We start from the raw sequence: 20,223 nt of genomic DNA, 5'->3' as shown, positions 1-20,223 counted from the left end.
GAAAACTACATTGGAACTTGTCATCTACCCCACCCCCGGCTTCTCATGTTACCTTTTCCTACCAAGCTCCTCATCTCCCTGCAGCTGCCCCACTGACCTGTCTTAGAGCCAGCAGGTTTGTCTATACTGTAATCAAACACCGGTAGCTGGCTTGTCAGCTGGCTTGGGCTGTGGGGCTGTAAAATTGCAGTGTAGATGTTCAGGCTCTGGGACCCCACGAGAGAGGAAGGGCCCAGGCGCCAGCCCAAACCCGAATGTCTACACCACAATTTTACCACCCCACAAGCCCAAGTCAGCTGACATGGACCAGCCATGGGTGCTTAACTGCAGTATAAACGTACCGGAGCGACCTAATGGCTCTGTCAGTTGGCCCCCTTTTGGACTCCCCCTAGATGTCTCACATTTCTCCTGGTGATTCTTGTTTCTCTTGTGTGTGTATTTCATGTCTTCCGCCCACCACTGTTTGCTCTTCAGAAACCCAGCAGCTTTTAGGGTCAGGGCATCTGTTGCTCTGTCTCTTCACTCCTCCAGCACAGAGCACTGATGTCAGGCTTATGCCTACTGCTTGCCCCTTGGCTGGCTTGTGACTAGTGAGGAGGAAAGCTCAAGTGGTTAGATATTCACTTCTGTCTGTATACACACTAGAACTCTGGATACGTATCATAGACACAGATGGCCCAAACCGAGACCCCCAGGTCCAAGCAGCCCCTGATTTTGGAGAAGTTCATATCTTTGCAGTTAGCCTCTATGTGTTTGCAGCATGGGAGTGTGCTGAAATCACACAACAAGGAGCTGCCTCGCAAGATTTCCAATAATTTTGGTTTGAAAATCTCATGAGAACAACTTTCTGGGGCATTATTGGACTGCTGCTCCCAAGCCTGAAAGTAAAGAACCACGTGAAAAATTGAAAATATTTTTTTAAAATGAGTTTGAGTTTGGATGAACTTCGCTTTTGAACATGTGCCCGTGCTTATTTGAGCCAAACTCATTCTGCAATCCCTACTTGTGACTCAATGAACTTTGAAAAGAACTGTTTTAGGATGCACCTGATGGTTGCTAGATTTAAGTATCTGATTCTGACTGCATGAAATGAATGTGTTGGGTTGGCCTAGGACCACAATTTAAGTTTTTAGAGAGAAGGTTTTATCAAACCTCAAACCAACACAGATGTTTCTGTAAAATTTTAAAAATTCCACTGCTCATATTTTGTTTTCATTTAAACATTCCCTGCAGTGTTTGCAATGGAAACAGTACAGCACAGTTAGCGTGTGAGATTTTGAAACTGAAACGGAATATAAACAAATGTGAAACTGACATATATTTTCATTGTACAACATAAGAGAAATGCACAAGGCAAGCAGCATAAATAATGAAAAGTAAGTGAGATGTTTAAAATCATCTCAGGTGTCAGTACACTTTTAACATGTTGATTTTTAAATATATGATTAATATTTCAATGGCATTGTTCATCCAAAGACCTCAAGTGTAAATTGAACCACAAAAACCTCCTGTGAGGTGGATGAATATTAGCCCCATCCCTTAGATGGAGAAACAGAGGCCAATGTGACTTCCCCAAGATCACCCAGCGAGTTAACAGCAGGGACAGAAATAGGACCTGGAACCCTTTGCTTTAACCACAAAACCATGTTTTCTCTACTTAAAGTAACTATTTTTGCAACACGCTCATTTTCATCACTTTGGGGAATTCATTGTTCTTGTTGATCTTATTCTTGTTAGTATTGGGAAATGACTACACGGCACAATGTTAATATGGAGAAATGGTGATGGTATTTGATAAATTTACTAGTTATTCCTATAGGAATGTCTGACCATCCTCTTCGTCATTTTACATCTCAATCACGGCAACATCCTCATCTCTGGCTTTGACAAAGGCAATATTGCCCCTCTCATACCCATTGAGAATGCTTCTGCAAAGATCATCTTCCTATCCTATCACTTTGTCCATGTTGCTCCTCTTTTGCATCCCTCCACTGGGTTCCCCTTCTGTACCCTCAACAAACATAAACTACTTGTTGTTACTTTCCAGGCCCTTCATGACCAATCCCCACTTGACCTATCATCTCTGATTCACTATCAAAAGATCCACTCCTGCCTCCAGCCGGCCCATCATACCAGCCTCCAACACCCACTGGTTAAATTTTCTTTGTGCTTTCTCCTGGGCTGCCCCCACCACCCCGGTGCTTGGGAGGAGCTCCCCATACACATCTGCAAAGCTACCTCATTATCCACCTTCAGAACCGTCCATAAAACTCTCCTTGTAAGTCTTCGGGCCTGTCTCTTTCTCAGTGTTTGGACAGCGATGAGCCCAGTGAAGCCCTCACTTCAGCCTGTGGGCTCCAGCACATCTGCAGTACAAAGACATAAGCCCTGATGTGCCCTGGACAGGAGCCAGTGGAGCCACAGCCCAGCAGCTAATCTGTGAAGTTAGGTGGAGGATTGTGTCCCCTCACCCTCCAGCATAGCTACACTAACCTGTGCTCCTAGGCCATAGGAAGGGCCCATGCCCAGGACACAGGAGGATGGGGGAAGAATTTGGCTCTTAGAATAAAAACAGCAAAAGGAAAGCTTCTTGGCAGTTCTGTTAAAGAGCTATGCTTGCTAGAAGGAAGTGAGTGCTGCTGGGACATGAGATGGAGGAGACTCCCTTGCATGCGCAGGCTGATGCTGACCCAGCCAGGTTCTCTCAGGTTTCCCCTATAGGTGACAAGCATTTTAGAGAGCAGGTTGGGGAAGGGCAGCTCTGAGTCTCCTGCTGGCATCTCCTGCAGTGTCACTTTATTTCTTGACACTAGCTGGTGCACAGCCAAGTGGGATATGGTGTGTTTCACACTGGCAACCAATACCGGGAAAGCCTTAGAGTGCTGTCCTGCAGGACCAAGATTACCATGTTCTGTTTGATATCACCTCTTTGTCTTTGCATGACAGCTGCTCAGCCTCCATGCCCCTCACCCGATGTGAACCGCACTCCTATTACCTCAATATGTCCCCCAACTCCCTTGAGTCAAGTGCCTCATCATCCCTGCACAGAATGAATTAGCCATGTACCCCATCTCTCTCTCTGAGCCATTGTTGCTTCTTCCTCACCCCTAGTTTGAGCTTCCAGTGCACCCCACCTCCTTCCTACCCAGGGACGATGTTGAGAAGCAATGGCAGGGACAGCTGGGTCACATTGTGAGGGTAGGTCAGGCAGGTGAGGGTGTTCCCAGCCAAAAAGAGACAAAGTGTCTTGAACTGCTGTTTCTAAGACTGGTCATTTGCATTTATCTCACAGCAGCTGGAAATCTTCCTTCTTCCCCAGTTAGCATCCCCAACCCTTGAAATCCCTGTGAATTAGACAACTCCCAGGCAATGCCCAGCTGTTTAGCAAGGGGTCAACATCATGAATGTAGCCCAGCTTCATCCAGCCTCTTTCACCTGTGCGGGCCTCCACACATTTTGGAGAACATGTTTTTATTCTAAATTAGTGTTATTGGGACATTGGATTGGTAGGCACCTGAGGATCAATGAGTCCTGTCCCCTGCTATTACAGGCAGCCCCATTTTCACAGATGCCTCTGTCCTTCCCAGTTCTGGCTGGTACTAGAAGTGCCCAGAAGGGATGTGTTCCCAGTATTTCCAGCCTCAAATGCTGCAATCTCACACTCAGCATGCTTGACACTGCTATGGTGCTGTCCATGGACCGATCTCAAAGCACTTTCCAAATATCAGTGACTTAACCGACATGATGCCCATGTTGGTAGACAAGTGCTATTTCCATGGTGCGGGTGGAGAAACTGAGGGCTGGAGCATTAAAGTGACAGACCGAGTCAGTGACAGAGCCAGAAAGAGAAGGCCTCAGAGAGCTGACTCCCTGCAACACGGTCCCGCCTTCCTCCGCAGAGAGAGCCTGACATTTCCAGACTGGTTTAGCAGACTGAATAATTCTGCATAAGGCTTTGGGGTGTTTAGTGAAACTCTTTGTCACTTACCATTACAAAGCATTTTGTCCTGTGGTAAGGCCGTGTGGGCAGATTGTGACCCTGAATCAGGAAACAGTCTATCCGTAAGTCTGTGTTGCTATTCACATGAGCTGTCATCACTAAAACTGACTGCCTGGGAATTGTTCACATCCCCATCACTTCCACCCTCCCCACCTGTTAGATCTTGTCTTATGGACTCTGAGCTCTTTGGGGCAAGGATTGTCGTATGTTCATACAGCACCTAGCACAACGGGGCCTAACCTGGTTGAGACCTATATGTGCTCCCACAGTCTGCATGTTAAATAATAGGAATAATGTTTGCATTCGCTTATGTTCAGACTAGAAGGAGTTAGGAGGAAGCCCTTCATCCAGCCTTACCCATCTCTAAGAGACAGAGGAGGGAACCCAGGAAGAACTGCCAGGCTTCTTTTCTTGCCTGGTGTCTCCAGACCTTATCAGGCTAATTGGAGTTGACAGCCAGGAGTCCAGGGTGCAATCCACATTGAAAGCTGCGTGTTGAGGCTGATACAAACAGAAATCAGGACTGGTTAATAATTAAGCTGCTGTTTGGCAGCGTTCACCTTGACAGACTTGACCTGCCAAATTAAAAATGGTCTTTCTTTAAAAAAACTATCATAGCCCTTGTTATTTTTCTGCTGAGGAGGGGAGGGGAGAGTTTTATGCGCTCAGATGCACTCATGTAGAGAGGCACATGAAGGTAGGAACATTTGACCATATCCCTCCTCCTGAAGGCCTCCCAAATTTATCCAATGAGCCCTTGGACACTGCAGTTGGACATACACCCCCTGCAGGGAATACTCCTCTGGGTTCAAGGACCTGTATTTTAGGTCAACCCAGACTTAAATTTAACTTTTTCCTGCCAATATAGCACATACTGCTTTGAACAAAGGACAGGGAGCCAGAACAACTGGGATCTATGCCCAGCTCTACTGTTTGTTTGCTCTTTGACCTTGAGAAATTCTCCTCCTTGCTCAGATCCCACATCTGTAATGTAGGGATAATAATAGTTCTTTGCCTTACTGTGAAGATACAGGTTGGGAGGCTTTGTCAGAGAATCACTGAGATGAGAGAGACAGAGGGCTTGTCTTCACTACCGGGGTAAGTCGACCTAAGTTACGTTACTCCAGCTACGTGAATAATGTAGCTGGAATCGATGAAGCATAGGTCGACTTATCCCAGTGTCTTCTCTGTGCTGAGTTGACAGGAGATGCTCTCCAGTTCACTTCCCTTACTCTTCTCAGAAAGCTGGAGTACCGGGGTCAACTGGAGAGCGCTCTGCCATCGTTTTAGCGGGTCGTCACTAGACCCGCTAAATCGACCCCTGCTGCATCGATTGCAGCAGCATCGATCTCACTATAGAGGAGACAACTCCTGAAAAGGTGAGATGTGTGTTGGTTAAAACTTTTATGTGTATATTAAGGACAATAGGCAAGATGGCCTCTTATCCATGGACAAATGGCATATTCATACCGCTGGATGTTGGCACGGCATTTGAAACTTCTAGTCTGTGCCAATCACTTAGCTTGGGTTAACACGTATCTCTGAGATAACACCAATCTATCTTCTCAAACTGAACACTCAGGAATCAGGATAAGCAACTACTCTCTGCCCTCATCTGTAGAGTCCCAAAAATTTCAGTCTTCTCCTTCATCTGATTTTTCATGAAGGGTACATGAAGCTGCAGGAAGAGATCATGTAATAGCACAGTCTCAGGTGACAGCTATATGCAGATGATGCCTAGCTCTACATTTCTTTAATATCCAATGCTATCAGCACCATCTCCCAGCTACTATAGAGTCATCAGCCCCTGGATGAAGAATAGTTGGCTGAAACTCAGCATGGAGAAGATGGAGGTCATGGTGATGGCTAGCAGGAAGCACAGTAGAAGTGTCTTGCACTCATCAAGAAAGACCAGGCCTTTTTGGCCTCTTCTCTGCTTCCAGATGCCTAAGTGGTTGCAACTTATAACAATGCCCTCTTCCATCTGCAGGTGGCCCAAGCACTCAGCAACACGGTCCACTGAATGCACAACATCCAGTGCTCCACTGTGTGCATTGCCTCTTGTGGAACACAGAATCAAAATCAAGGTTTTTCGTCCTGATTTCCAAAGCCTTCCAGGGGACTGGCGAAGGTTACCTGAGGATGTGGCTCTCTCCACATGACCATGACTGCCATTAACAATGACATTACAGCAGAACAATACAACTGTGAGCCACAAGGGTGAGACACATGAGTGTAGGAGACAGAATGTTCTTCCCAGCTGCCCATCAATATAGATCTCACAGCAGAATGACCATGGCCCTCATCACCCACAGAACAAATCACAAAACTCGCTTAATTCACTTAGATTTTCCACAATAAATAAAACAAACAAATAGGAGGGAGAATGAAAAAGCAAAGCAATAATTTGTTTTAAAAAATCTGAGACTTGAAGGTGGCTCAGCTACCATGGTGATGAGCATGCTATAACTCTTGGATTTAGTGCCTAGAAATGTTGTTTTTTCTGTCTTGCTACCAGACAGTGAATTGGTCATGTAGGTGGCACCCACAGAGTATGTTTGAGTGTCATTTACAGACATACGATGAGTATGATACCATTCAGCTGACACATGTGGCTCATACTGTCAACATTGTAGATATAAAGTGTCCAGACATAAGATTGCCGCTTAAATTAGCATGGAGAACTGGTGGCAATACAGAGGCATAGTTAAAATTGTTTGGGGTACTCCAGCTCTGCACTTTCAGTACTTTGGGGATTTTTTGAAGTTTAAACTTAACTTAGAATTTCACTGGCTTTCTAATGTTTGATTGGTTTTTTAAATACGTATTTGAGGCTTTCTTTTTCCCTTCACTTATTGAGACATATTGTGAATCATCTAGGAATTTCCTTTGACGCTTTCATTTCCAAACATTTTCTACTAATTGTTCTGTGACATGGGCCTCTTGATTTCCTAAAAACAAAATGTGCAATAGGACATGTAGCAAAGGGCCAAAAGGCAGGGTAATGTCCTCTGGTGCTGCCACCCTGACCCAACTGCACTCCTGCCTCTGCCACTCTGTGCCCTTGGATCCTCTCCCCTCACATGGTAACCTGTCCTGTGCCCATTGCCTCCCAGCTCCTTCTCTCGGAGCTCCACTGTGCCTTGTTACTGCTAGTTTTTTGCCAGTTGCTGCAGCCTCTGTTGCTCTGTGCAGTTTACCAACTTATTCCCATCTGCTGAAAAGAGGATTGCCAATTGTAGAGCTTGAGAAGTCTGCTGCGACATTTTGAAGTACGTTATTGATTTCAAAAGATGGATGTATTTGTGTCTGCTTTTACGATGGATAAATGTAGTATCAACTGCCTTAGGATTCCTTGTGTATTTCATAAACTCTGCAGGCCTTGTAGGGTCTATAACTTTTGCAATCAATCTGGCAGGGTTTGTGAGTCCAGGCAAGGTTTATAAAAAGAGTCCATGCTGAGTTTATAATCCCTATATGACTTCTTGTGAGGAATAGGAGATCTGCTGGAATCTGTACAGGATTCATAAACCTCAGTGTCTCTGACATTACCTGGAGTGTTTATAAACTGTACAAGAATCCCTGAGTAATTCCTGCCTCAGTGCTTGGCCAGAGCAAGACTCCTCTGTGTTGTATCTTCCCACTTCTTAGAGCCCTCCCACTCAGGCTCAGAAAGTCAGCAGTCTGAAATTTGTGTGGTCAAAGTTGCCACTTGCAAGGACTCTTGACTGACATCCTGACGTCCCTTGTTGATGAGATGACGCTTGTCGGTGAGGATGATGCTGGTGTCAGCCGCACCGTTTTGTCAATCTCCAGATCTACTTGTTCGAGGGTGCTTGGTTGATTGGTTGTTTTATGAAATTCCATGCAACTTGTCAAATAATAACGGTGGGGTGTGTCCATTAGTCAGATGTGTCCATCAGCCTCCAAAGTCTGGAGAAGGCTCTCAGCTCCAGTCTGCAGATCAGAAGGATGCAGTTCATTAGCAGCAGGAGACATAGGAGTGTTCCCTCCAGCAGTCCCAATGTCATCGGGAGACTCCGGTTGACTTGCACTAGTAGTCATCTCCGCAGCCAGGGCACCAGAGAGAGAATCTCACACTGCCTGTCAACAGGAGAAGCAACAGTACCCATTTCAGCAGCCCGATGAGCAGAAGGTGGTTGATGCTGCTGACCTAACCACAGGGAGCAGCAGGAGTAGTATCCACCTGGCAGCAGCACTGGTACCTGTTGGCCAGAAGTAGCAGTGTCCACCTCATGAGCAGTTCAGGGACTCAGAGCAGGCACAGCCTCTGTGCTAGCATTCAGATAATCATTTCTGGCCTCTTACACTGGATGCCAATTCTGATTGGCCTCCTCTGACTGTTCAATCACTTGCTGCTGGTACATCTCCAGCTGCCTACGCCTCTATCCCTCCTGCTTTGCTGTTGCTGTTCCTGCAGCATGTCTTGGTCCCTCTGCTGGTTTCACCCATCCTTCTGCAGATTCCTGCTCTCTCCTATACAGGGCACATACCCACTCACCAAGAGCAGCTTTTCCACAGCAAACCACATCATGAGCTTGTGCTATCCTAAATTCAAATGCTGAAGTAGCAACAAGGAACCTACCATCACCACCTTGCTGCTTCAGCTAGTTCCCCGACTCTGCCCTAGTCACTGGCCCAGCTGCTTGCTGGCTCTCCGTTCAGCCTGTCAATGGCAGTGGGCTTGATGGGTCTCCTGTCAGCAGCCATTCAGTGTTGTACTGTCAGGTGACCACATGGCTGCAGGAGCTTATAAATAAGTCTGTGGAATTGGTAGAGGTGGTTTCCCATGGGACTTGATCCTGAGAGCCTAACCACACTGCAGACAGCTCCTGAAGACAGAACATGTGCCAGGTGCCTGCAGGCAAGGGACTGTTGTTGTTCAAGCATCTCCATGCCTCTCCCCAGTTTTCCCTTTTCGGCATCATGCCAATATTGTATTATTTATATTTGAAAAAGTCAGTGATTTTTCTTCTTCAAGTGCTTGTTTGTGTCCATTCCAATCAGGTGTGTGCGCGCACACGGGCACAGGAGTCGGAAGATTTTTCCCATATCAGTGTCCATCCAGTCAGACTTGGCGCCCCCTGGAGTCGCATCTTCATGGCGCTCAATAATAGAGCCTTGCCAACCCGCCAGCCCCTCAGTTCCTTCTTACCGCCAGTGACGGTTAGCTGGAACGTCCCATAGTCCTTGCTTAGCAGGTGTCTTTATCTTCGTTGTTGTACATAGTTCTTAATCAGTTAGTATAGGATTATAGTTTCTTAGTTTAGAGTTAGTTGGGGTTCCCCCTCCCCTTTCTGACTCCCTGGAACTGGGGTATGCCGCAGTCCCTGGGGTTTAAAACCTGTGAGGTCTGCGCTAAGTGCATGCCAAAGAGTGACCCCCATGCTTTTTGTTTAAGGTTCCTAGGGGAAGGTCAACAAAAGGACCACTGTAGGATCTGCTGCAAATTCCATCCCAGAACTATTAAAAAAGGGGAAGAGTGGCCTAAGGTTCTCCTAATGGAGGCAGCTCTTTGCCCCCTCTCAGACCCAGGGTCAGGGGACCCCGCACCCAGCACATCCTTGTTGGCACAGAGCGCATTGGCACCATCATCTTGGGAACCGATGCCAAGAAAGGTCTCCTCCCGAGATGCTCAGTACCTGCATGGCTCCACCCGTGGCCAGTCTGTGTCTAGGCACCAGTTTCAGTCACCGATGCCTTAGAAGAAGAAGAAACTGAAGAGGGAGCATTCTCCCCCAGGCAAATCTAAGGAGCGGACGGCTGCCGCTCCCCTTGACACCAAAGGCATTTGAGGTGGCTCAAAACTTGCTGCACCTCACACCGCTGTTCTGACCCCCTGGAACAGAGGAGGCTCCGACCCCGTCAGCACCACTGCGGCAGGTGCAGTCAAGAGGGATGCCAACGATGATGTCCTGGCACTCCCCTTTTCCACGGCACTCCCAACATCAACACTTCCAGTGAGAGAACCCAGTCGGTCCCCGAGTGCCCAATATTCAGTGTCCCAAAGCACAGCTCCTCTGTGGTCTTTCTTTTTGGAGACCTCAGAGTCAGAATCAGACTCCTACCGCTCCAATAAGAGCAGAAGCAGGAGGTCCAGGTGACAGCAGGAGAGACAGGCTTACCCAGTGCCATGGCCACTGCAGTGGCAGAACCCCTTGCAGTGGCCCTTCTGGACTCCTGGGGCCTTTCACCAGAGGCAGGGAAGGAGCCAAGGGTCCCACTCAGCAGCAACTTCAATGGCTTCAGCCACCTTTATCCCACTGGCTGAACAACCGGCCATTGAACCACCGCCACCGGTGTCGACACCATCAGCTGCAGCACCGTTGCTGACACCAACTTCAGGACCAACTTCGGCAGCAGCTGCAGCTTCGCTGCTGACATTGGCTTAGGTGCCAGCATAGGGAGCGCCGCTGTTATGAGCAATGGCCTTAACAGCAGCTCCTGCGCCAGCGGTGGCACTGATAGCATCCCCAGCCCCAACGGCAGCTCCAGCACCGACACTGCCACCAGCGGCAGCTCCAATGCTGACATTGGCACTGAGTTCAGTGCCAATAGCCCCAGCTCTAAGTATGGCACCATCTGCATCAGCACCTGCCCGGGATCTCCAAGAGTCATGGGATCCCTTGGGTGCCGATGGCAGGGAACAGCCACTGTTCTTTGTGGTTTCTGCCTAGTCATTGCCGGACAAGGTGCTGGCTGGCACCGCCATAGCCCTGGCGCTCGATGACAATCGGGTGTTGCAGCCATTGCTGTGCCGGGTTGCCCAGAGTCTGGGCATCAAGGCAGAGGAGGTAGTAGAGGACTCTGATCCCATGGTGGATATCCTCGTGCCCTCTGGACCTTCCCGTATTGCCCTGCCACCCATAAAAACAATTGCATACACCAACAAAACCCTGTGGCAGACCCCAGCCTCATTCCCACTCACTGCCAAGCGCAATGAACGGCAATATTTTGTGCCCTCTAAACGTTATGAACATCTTTATTCCCACCCGCAACCTGATTCCCTTGTTGTGGATGCTGCTTATCAGCATGAGCAGCAAGGTTTCCAAGGCCCCTCCCCCAAAAACAGAGAGGCTAAAAAACTTGACCCTTTTGGGAGGAAGGTCTATTCCAGAGGTGGATTGCAGCTCCAAATTTCCAACCAACAGGCCATTGTCAGCCAGTACTCTTATAATACCTCGGCGCAATGGCAAAATTTGCAGAACTGCTCCCCCTAGACTCCCGTGCTGAGTTTTCAGCCTTGGTTGAGGAGAGCAAGCTAATCTCCTGAGCTTCCCCCCAGTCTGTGCTGGACTGTACTGATGCAGCCATGACAGTCATGTCTACGGAGGTGGCCATGAGAAGGGGCTCCTGGTCTCTGGTCTCCTGTACGAGGTCCAGCAGACCATACAGGACCTCCCCTTTGAGGGTGTGACTCTGTTTTTGGAAAAGACAGATAAAAGGCTACACAACTGAAAAGACTCTAGGGACACCCTCAAATCCTTGGCCCTACACACTCCTGCCATGCAGCAGAAGCCTTTCCGTTCTCAGCCTCTTCTGTGGTTCTACCAACAGAACCGACAGGACGTTTTCCGGAGGAGGAATAGGAGCAGCACAAAAAGGCCACACCTGTCCTCAGGACAGGGCTCTGGCCAGCCCAAACCATCTTCCAGCCCCAAACCAACCTTTTGAAGGTGTGGTTGAGGACGGCACACCAGAACAAGAACTGGATCTGCCCTGCCTTACCTTTTTGTCCCGACTGTCCCCTTTCTACCAGGCATGATCCCATATCATTTCAGACCACTGGGTGCTCCACATAGTAGAGAGGGGATACTCCATCAAATTCTGTGCCCTCCCACCCTTCCCTGTCCCTCTTCAGGGACACCTCTCATAAGCAGCTCCTTATACAGGAGGAGCACTCACTCCTTTTGCTAGGGACAGTGGAAGAGGTTCCTCAGGAGCAGAAGGGCAAGAGTTTCTATCCCTGGTATTTACTAATTCTGAAAGCCAAAGGTGGGCTCAGGCCCATCCTAGACTTGTGAGAACTCAACAAGTTTGTGAAGAAGCTCAAGTTTCACATGGTCTCTTTGGTCTCCATCATCCCTTCATTGGATCCAGGAGACTGGTATGCCACCCTCGACTTGAAGGACGTGTATTTTCACATAGCAATAACGCTGTCCCACAGAAAATACCTCAGGTTTGTGGTGAACAACACATACTACCAGTTCACAGTCCTCCCCTTCAGCCTGTCAGCAGCTCCTTGAGTGTTCACCAAGTGCATGGCAGTCGTGGCTGCATTCCTGCGCAGACGGCAGGTACAGGTGTTCCCGCACCTTGATGACTGGCTCATCAAGGGCCATTCCAGGTCTCAAGTGGAGACACAAGTCAGCTTCATAAGATCGACGTTCAATGAACTGGGCCTTCTTCTGAACGAAAGGAAATCAATGCTGTTCCTGGTTTAGAGACTAGAGTTTATAGGGGCAGTACTTGACTCAACACAAGCCAGGGCATACCTCCCAGAAGCAAGGTTTCAGTCCCTGGGCGACATCATACGAGGTCTCAGGCAGTTCCCCACCATCACAGCAAGGAATTGCTGAAACTTCTAGGACACATGGCAGCCTGTACCTGCGTGGTGCGACATGCCAGACTCAGACTTCGGCCTCTTCAGTTGTGGCTAGTGTTGGTGTATTGGCCGGCCTGGGGCAATTTGGACAGGGTCATGACCCTGCCCCGCCAGGTTCTCGACTCCCTCCCCTTCTCCAGCCCTCAGCCGTCTCTCTCCCTAGTGACGGATGCATCATCACTGGATTGGGCTCCATCATGGACGTGTTCCTCCTCCCATGGGAAGGCCATCTCCTCTACATGTTTCCTCCTGTCCCTCTTGTTCACAAGATACTTGTCAAGATTTGGAGGGAACAAGCTTCCGTGATATTGATAGCTCCAGCATCCGAACCTCGAGTTGCTGCACCTCATGGCATGCAAGCTCCGTGACTGAACCCTATGGAGCTCTCCTGCTCTGTCTCAGTTAGACAAGTCCTCCTGGGCAGTAGAAAACCCTCCACCAGGGCTACCTACCTCGCTAGGTGGAAGAGATTTTCAATCTAGTCCGCACAGCATTATTGATCCCCGACGCTCACCTCTGTGCCACTTATCTTCTCCATCTCAAGCAGCAGGGGCTGTCCATGTCATCAATAAGGGTTCACTTGGCCACCATCTCTGCCTTTCATCCAGGTGGAGAGGGCCGCTCGGTCTTCCCTAACCCTATGGTCAGCCGTTTCCTTAAAGGTCTCAATAGGCTATACCCGCATGTCCAGCAGCCTGTCCCGGCTTGGGACTTCAGTCTGGTCCTTTCCAGACTCATGGGATCGCCAATTGAACCTTTGGCAACATGCTCTCTGCTCTATCTCTCATACAAGGTGTCATTTCTGGTAGCGATAACCTTAGCCAGGAGGGATTCTGAGCTCAAGACCCTGACATCAGAGCCCCCTTACACTGTGTTCCATAAGGACAAGGTCCAGCTCAGATTTCACCCAGCTTTCCTCCCAAAGGGTGGTGGGACGGCAGGGCTCTATACTGAGCTCCATAAAGATGTAACTCCAGGGGGTGCCCAGACCAACTTGACGGAGGCTGCTATGGGAAAAATCTTCCAGCTACCATGCACATGCACACACCTGCTTGGAATGGACACAAACAACACACCTCGAAGAACAACAGTTACGAGAAGGTGCGTAACCGTTTTTTCACGAGGCTCTCCTACTCTATTCAGGCCTCCTTACACCCTTGCTCCCAAACATGTGAAGCCAGTATATATAGAGATTGGCCAGGAAAACACTTCCATCCTGAATATGTACGTTTGCACATGAATCCCAAAAGTCAAATGAAAGGAAGTTTCATCCCAAACAGCCATGTGAACAAAAACCTATGACATGGAAGTCAGTGGGAAAGCTAACAACCATGGCCAGGTCCAATCACAATACAGAATTTGAAGATAAATGCATGAATAATCATCTCCACCTTCATCCTAGTGCCAGTCTCCACTTTCATTTTGTTAGCCCAGCAAGCTAGGGGGTGGAGTGGGGTGGGGTGGAAACCATAGTTAGCACCATGGACAGCATCCACATCAATGGATTGGTTGATTCTGCATCGTTACCATGGACAATGTCACATGGGGAGCCTTCAGGGTATCAGCCAGGACCAGAGATAACACCACAAGGGGATGTCTTAGTGGATTGCTCCTCACAGGCAGCACCACATGGGGCACCTTGTTTCCCACCTTCAGAAGCTTGGGAACACTTTTTTCTCCATCAAGGATTAATCATCCAGTTTTATATGAAAAAGCCCTCTTGGTCCCTGACCTATTTTTTCCTGTACATTTTCCAGTGATAGGAATCCCCCAGGAAATGCACAGCGTGACGTAAGCGTAATTACAGTGTAGAATGAAAGAATTAAGAGTGTCTGTGCCTGCCCCTGTGAATATGTATCTGGGTGAGAGTTAAAGCAAGCCCTGAATGGAATAGACTGCTCAAAGCAATTTTCGAATCAAAGGGGAATAAAAGGATTCTATCTCTTGTTCAATTCAAACTAGAAAACGTCTCTGCACATTAACATTTTCTTAAAAGGGCTCTTGTGTTGAAGTGTAACAAGAATTGGTGCTTCAATCCCACTAAAGCTGTGGTTGCTTAAGCAGGGGAAGGAATTGGGGAGGGGTGCGTGTCAGACTAATAAAGAGGTGCAAGACAGGGTAAAGGACCATTTTTATTTTTTTAAACAATTAGTTATGTCCCTTGAGATCTTTTCTCCCTGAGATCTTTTGTGTTTTCAGTGAAATCTTGGCTTTTGCTCCTCAAAAACATGAGTGTTTCTATTAAAAATCTTAATAGAAACAATGTATTTGCAGGCTGCCAGTGAAAATGAGGGCAGCCCTGCAGGAGCACACCCTTTCCTAGTCAAGACGTTTCTGGACTCGTGCTGCCAGTTCTCACTACGTTCCAACTCTAGGTGATGTCCCCCTCGGGGAAGGTAGGCCCCATTGCTATCTCCCACTGCTGTGAAATAACCTGGACATGTCACCCCCTCAACATTCTGTAAATGGCAATGAATTGTTCTGGCAAGCCAGAAGTGAGAGCGGGGACAGTTATGGACCTGTTAACTGCTTCTTCCCTCTCCAGATTGACTGAGACCTTGTGGCCAGGAGCGTATTCTTCACTCATTCCTCCTACAGAACTCTCATTGCCATCACTAGTTGTACCATGTGGATGAAGAGGACAGAATATGCCTACTCACAGTTTTACTAAAATCAGGTTTAGGGGTGCTCAGTACTGTAATAATAGGGATACCTAACCTAGCACTTTTCATCACTAGTGTCTTAGAGCTTGATCCTATTCCCATTAAAGGCTATGGGAAAACTCACATTAGCTCCGATGGCAAAGGATCAAGCCCTTAATGCACTAGTCTTTCACTTCTGGAGGCCTGGGTTGAAGCCCAGCGTATGCCGCAAGGGCAATCAGCTTGATGTGCTCAGTCTAGGTTTACAATGGAGAAGCCCAGAGTAGGAATAGCTGAGGGTGCTGCAGATCCAGAGTGAGGCACATGGGCAGTGGAGGGGAAAGAAGGACTGGAATATTCAAGGTGAGGAAGTAGGTAAGGACTGAAGTGCGTTAGCATTACAGGGGGTGCTTTCCCCAGTATGTGCCTGGCTCGAGCTGGTGGGATAAGTTCCTCATTTTCAGGAGAAGTATAATCCATTGAAGGTACAAGAAGCTCTTTAAAAAGCCCACTCACCTAATGTCCCACCATTAACTCTCATGAGGCTCATTCTGAACTCAGCAAAATGTGAGAGGTGTGTATTTGTGCCCAAGGCATTTCACAGCATCTACCAAGCATCCCTGCCTTGTGCTCAGCTTCAGCTGAGTGTTGATGCTGTTTTCACAGAAGTGGCAGAGAGGAAGCTGACCATCGAAGAGGAGGAAGCCAAGAGGATTGCAGAGATGGGGAAGCCGGTGTTGGGCGAGCATCCCAAATTAGAGGTCATCATTGAGGAGTCCTATGAATTCAAGGTCAGTGCTGGGTACCGGAGCTCTTCATGAGGAGATAATAGTGTCACTGGAGAGGAAGCAGCCGGAGGGAAGGGATATAGGGAGAGGCTTGAACAGAGAGGACAGCCATGAGAGAGAGGGGGAGTGGCCAAGGGGGAAGAGAGAGAATGAGAGCGTGCCTGAAGAAAGAGTCCTAGCAGAGAGAGATTAAGGGAGAACCCGGAGGAAAGAGGCACAAGGGAGCAGCCTAAGGAGAGATGAAGGGAAGGTGTATGAGCGCCTTGTGGAGAGAGCAGGTAAGTTACCCCATTGACAGAGGAGGAGCAAGTGTCCTGAGATGATGGGGGACAAAGCAACCCCTATGGAAAGAGCGCGTGAGGTGGAAATGCCTGGGGAGAGGAAGGATGGATGAGGGGCAGGGAGAAGCCTGAGGAGAATCTACACTGCACAAAGAGAAGGGCAGCTGCTTGGTTCTAGCCACCAGCCCCATCTTTTGGGGCTTCATCTCCCTGGCAGGGGGAGTGTCTGTTGCAGCCACTGTGGAAGGGCGAGAGTGCTCCTCTCAGCACAGTGCTGAGTACTGTGTTCTCTCAGAACAGCACGTGGTGTCAAAGCTGGTTTAACTGCTGTGCATTTTTGTCCCATTGACAGAGTACCGTGGACAAGCTGATTAAGAAGACAAACCTGGCTTTGGTTGTAGGGACACATTCCTGGAGGGACCAGTTCATGGAAGCCATTACTGTTAGTGCAGGTGAGGGGACCTGAGGGTGCCCAGCTATAACAAGGTCACCAACCCTAAGGGAATGTACTAGCAAGATTTGGGTCTCTGAGCGCCTGTGTAAGCCAGCCTGAAACTGCCTCTGCTTCCTCAGTGGTATTCAGCTCTAGTAACTTCATGGACTGCAAACATGCATGGATCATGGGTATCAGCTAAACCACGTGCATGAGATAGCAAGGATAGAAACCAGGAGCTTCAATTCTAAAAACATAGGCCTCCCGCACCTAAGGGCTGGTCTACATAAAGATATAGTGCATGGCAAGCCACATCCGGGACAGGAATGGATAGCGCACTCAGTCACTACATGGACCTTGCTACTGCACACTACAAGTTCCATAGTGTGCTTTGACCTACTGCTCAAAACACAGTCACTGGCTCAGAGAATGACACTGCAGCCTGGTGGTGACGGCACCCACCTAGGCAGCGGGGGATCCAGGTGCCAGCCCTGCTCCAATGCCTGTTTGTTTAGACACAGTGAAACAGCTTCAACAGGAGAGATTGGGAGACACCCTTCCTCCTACCCCAAGACTATCCCATCTCTCAGATTAAAGCACCTTCCTGGGAGGTGGGAGACCTCCCTTTAAATCCTTTCTCCCCATCTGGCAAAGGAGGGAATTGAACCAGGTCTCCCACATCCCAGGTAAGTGTTCTAACCACTGGGCTAATATTCCTAAGATGGGCAGTGCCACCTCTTCTTCCTCTGGCTGTTTTGTGTGAAGTGAGGTAAGCACCTGGCTTGTTCTCCCAGGTGTGGATCTCAAACAGAGCTAGGTGCCTCCCTGTATCCTAGATTTAGGAACCAAACTCTGTGAAGGGGCAGAGCTTAGGACAGTGTTTCCCAAACAGTGGGTTTCAGGGCTGGAGTGGAGGGAAACCCCAGTGAAGTCGGAGAGCAAGTTTGCCCTGCACTCATCTCACAGAGGTACGGTGATTCACAGTGATTTTCTAGACCCCACCCCCCAAAAAAAGTGGTGAACTGTGACACTCAGCATTGCAACACCTGTGGATTCAGGCCTTAGTGCCCAGTTCCAGGAGGTCCTCAGCACTCTCATTGCAATCCAGAGTGCTCAGTAATTTGCAGGATTAGGACTCTATTTTGCAGATTCCAGGAATGCTTTGCAAACAATAGAGACTAATACAGTGAAACACAAACTAAAAACCCTTAATGAACCAACAGCTGGTGGCCATGTCCCTTTCAAGCTGGCATCAGGGGAATGACAGGATAGTGTGTGGTGCAAGGTCAGAGTGCAACTTTGCCATTTGGTGCCTTGGAGTCCTCTTGGAAAGGGGTGAATTCCCAGCCAGCTATGGGGATGGGTTCCTGCACAGGCAGTTAGTGAGCCCCAAAGACAACTTGTGATTCATGCATCTGAGAATGATGAGAAATAAAGGGGGGTGGGGAAGAAGGGGCAAGAGATGTCTGCGTTTCTTCTTGCCACTTCTTTTTATGCAGACTTTCTCAGCCTCGCTCTCTCTATCCCTCACCCCCACCCTTTTTCTCTCCTTCCCTCCTCCTATCTTTAGTTTCTTTCTCCATCCCTGATAGAAAGACGGATTGCTGCTCCACCCTGTGCTTCAGACTGTCTGCCCTTAAGAACTCAGAAGCTTGATTAAAGCCCTTGCTCAGTATTTCCTGCCAAGCATACATTAGGGTGCTCTACCTCTGGGGCACCAACTACGAGAGTCAGTGCTCACACCATGGCAGAATGGTGCTTCATCCAGCTGGAAACAGATTCATATAAGTTCAATCCAGTGTTGTTAGTGCTTTGGTCATTGATTTTATTCTGGGAAGGAGAAGAGGAGTATGGGAAATCCTTATACAATAGACATTTTATTCCATCCACACTTCAATGACCAAAGCCAGCCTTTGACTCTACAAAGGAATTGTCACAGAGGGTGTTCACCCTAACACATTTATCCCTTCGGACATTTCAAGACACACATCCTCAAGTGCAGCATAAGGGTTAGCAAAGCAGTCAGGCATCTGCAGAGATGCTAGTGCAGCTCCCTATAAACAGTGCACAGAGTGCCAGCTCTGTCGTACTGCTTGTACGCAGTAGGTGCAGGGCTGCTACTAGCAGACCAGACTTCTATACCAGACAGGCTACAGGGCTTCCATCATGGGGAGAGACAAGAAATGTATTCCCTTTAGGATACTTTAATGCACTGCCAGGTATCTCTGTTACCAGCTCAGGCAAGATGTGTTACACATGGTGCCATCTAGTGGCTGAACGTTATAATATAGTTTAGCATTCCATCAGATCTCTCCCTTTATGTTTTACATTCATACCATTTATAAAATGTACACTATCTTTTAGTATGTATCAGTCTATTAAGTGTCTCTGAATCATACTGGTTTTTTTAATTACACAACCCAAATGCATAACAACTTGGTCATCTGGCTGCTCATTAGTTGCAACAACTGTCTCTGGTCAGCTTGGAATCTTGGCATCTTCTTCTTGTTCTGCATGCACCATCGGTAGGGTTTGCTCTGTCGATTGGTCCTTCTGAGGCACAAACTGTAGATGTCGACAGTTTCTGTTGAACTCTCCATTGTCAGTCTCAATCGCATATCATCTGGGTGATTAATTCTTTTTCTTTAGGACAGCTGCAGTTCTTCATCCTTCTTCGCCATCCAGTTTGACACAAACACAGTCACCAGGTTCTAGATTTGGCAGTTCTCTAACTGAGAGTCCTCTGTTGTAAAAGTGTCCATAAGTTCTTTTAGCCGTTTTATCCAATTGTCTGCTCTCTTTGTGTCTGGCCACTTTTTGGAGATAGATTCTTTTCTGAAGTTGGAACAGTAGTTCTGAGTTGTCTTCCCATCAGGAGTTGTGCTGGACTGTATCCACTAGCTTCTATGGATGTTGATGTGTATCTCAGAAGAGCAAGGAATGGATTTTCCTGCTGTAGGATTTTCTTAGTTGTCTGTACAGCTCTCTCAGCTTCTACATTTGCTTGTGAGTAATGTGGGTTGCTAGTAATATGAAAAATCATATTTTGTTTGGAAAAACAAATTCTTCTACAGTGAATTGTAGCCTCTTGTCCACCACTGGTCTGTTCTGACATACCAAAATGAGCAAAAATGCATTTGATTCTCAATAATACTGAGACATGTTATGTCTTTCAAGTACATTCTTTCTATATCAGGGCCACCCGGGGGGGGGGCAAGTGGGGCAATTTGCCCCGGGCTCCGCAGGGGCCCCCAAGAGAACGACCTAGGCTCCCACCTCCGCCCCTCTCCTGGAGCCTCAGCGCAACAAGCAGCGTTCCCGCACGGCGCTGCAGTGTCCATCCGGCGGGCCTCCTGAGCTCCGCCCCACTCAGAGCCGCGTGGTCAGGGGGCGGGGCTGCGAGCTCCAGGCTGGGCGGAAGGAGCTCAGGAAGCCGGCAGGAGGCGCGCTGCA

The 20,223-nt window shown here is 48.4% G+C and overlaps 1 protein-coding gene across 4 annotated transcripts in view; it reads left to right on the top strand.

Moving 5' to 3' along the window:
• SLC8A3 (solute carrier family 8 member A3) overlaps window positions 1-20,223 on the top strand; it is a 202,266-nt gene that overhangs the window by 172,179 nt on the left and 9,864 nt on the right. For all 4 annotated transcript variants that reach the window (XM_075065404.1, XM_075065402.1, XM_075065403.1 and 1 more), the window contains 2 exons: window positions 15,935-16,059; window positions 16,690-16,789. In XM_075065404.1, the coding sequence (XP_074921505.1) occupies window positions 15,935-16,059; window positions 16,690-16,789 (225 nt within the window). The remainder of the gene's footprint in view (window positions 1-15,934; window positions 16,060-16,689; window positions 16,790-20,223) is intronic.

The sequence above is a fragment of the Chelonoidis abingdonii genome, chromosome 4 (genome assembly GCF_003597395.2).
Source record: "Chelonoidis abingdonii isolate Lonesome George chromosome 4, CheloAbing_2.0, whole genome shotgun sequence".
Classification (NCBI taxonomy): domain Eukaryota; kingdom Metazoa; phylum Chordata; order Testudines; family Testudinidae; genus Chelonoidis; species Chelonoidis abingdonii.
The sequence above is the reverse complement of the archived record's forward strand: the minus strand, read 5'-3'. Positions and strand labels throughout refer to the sequence as shown.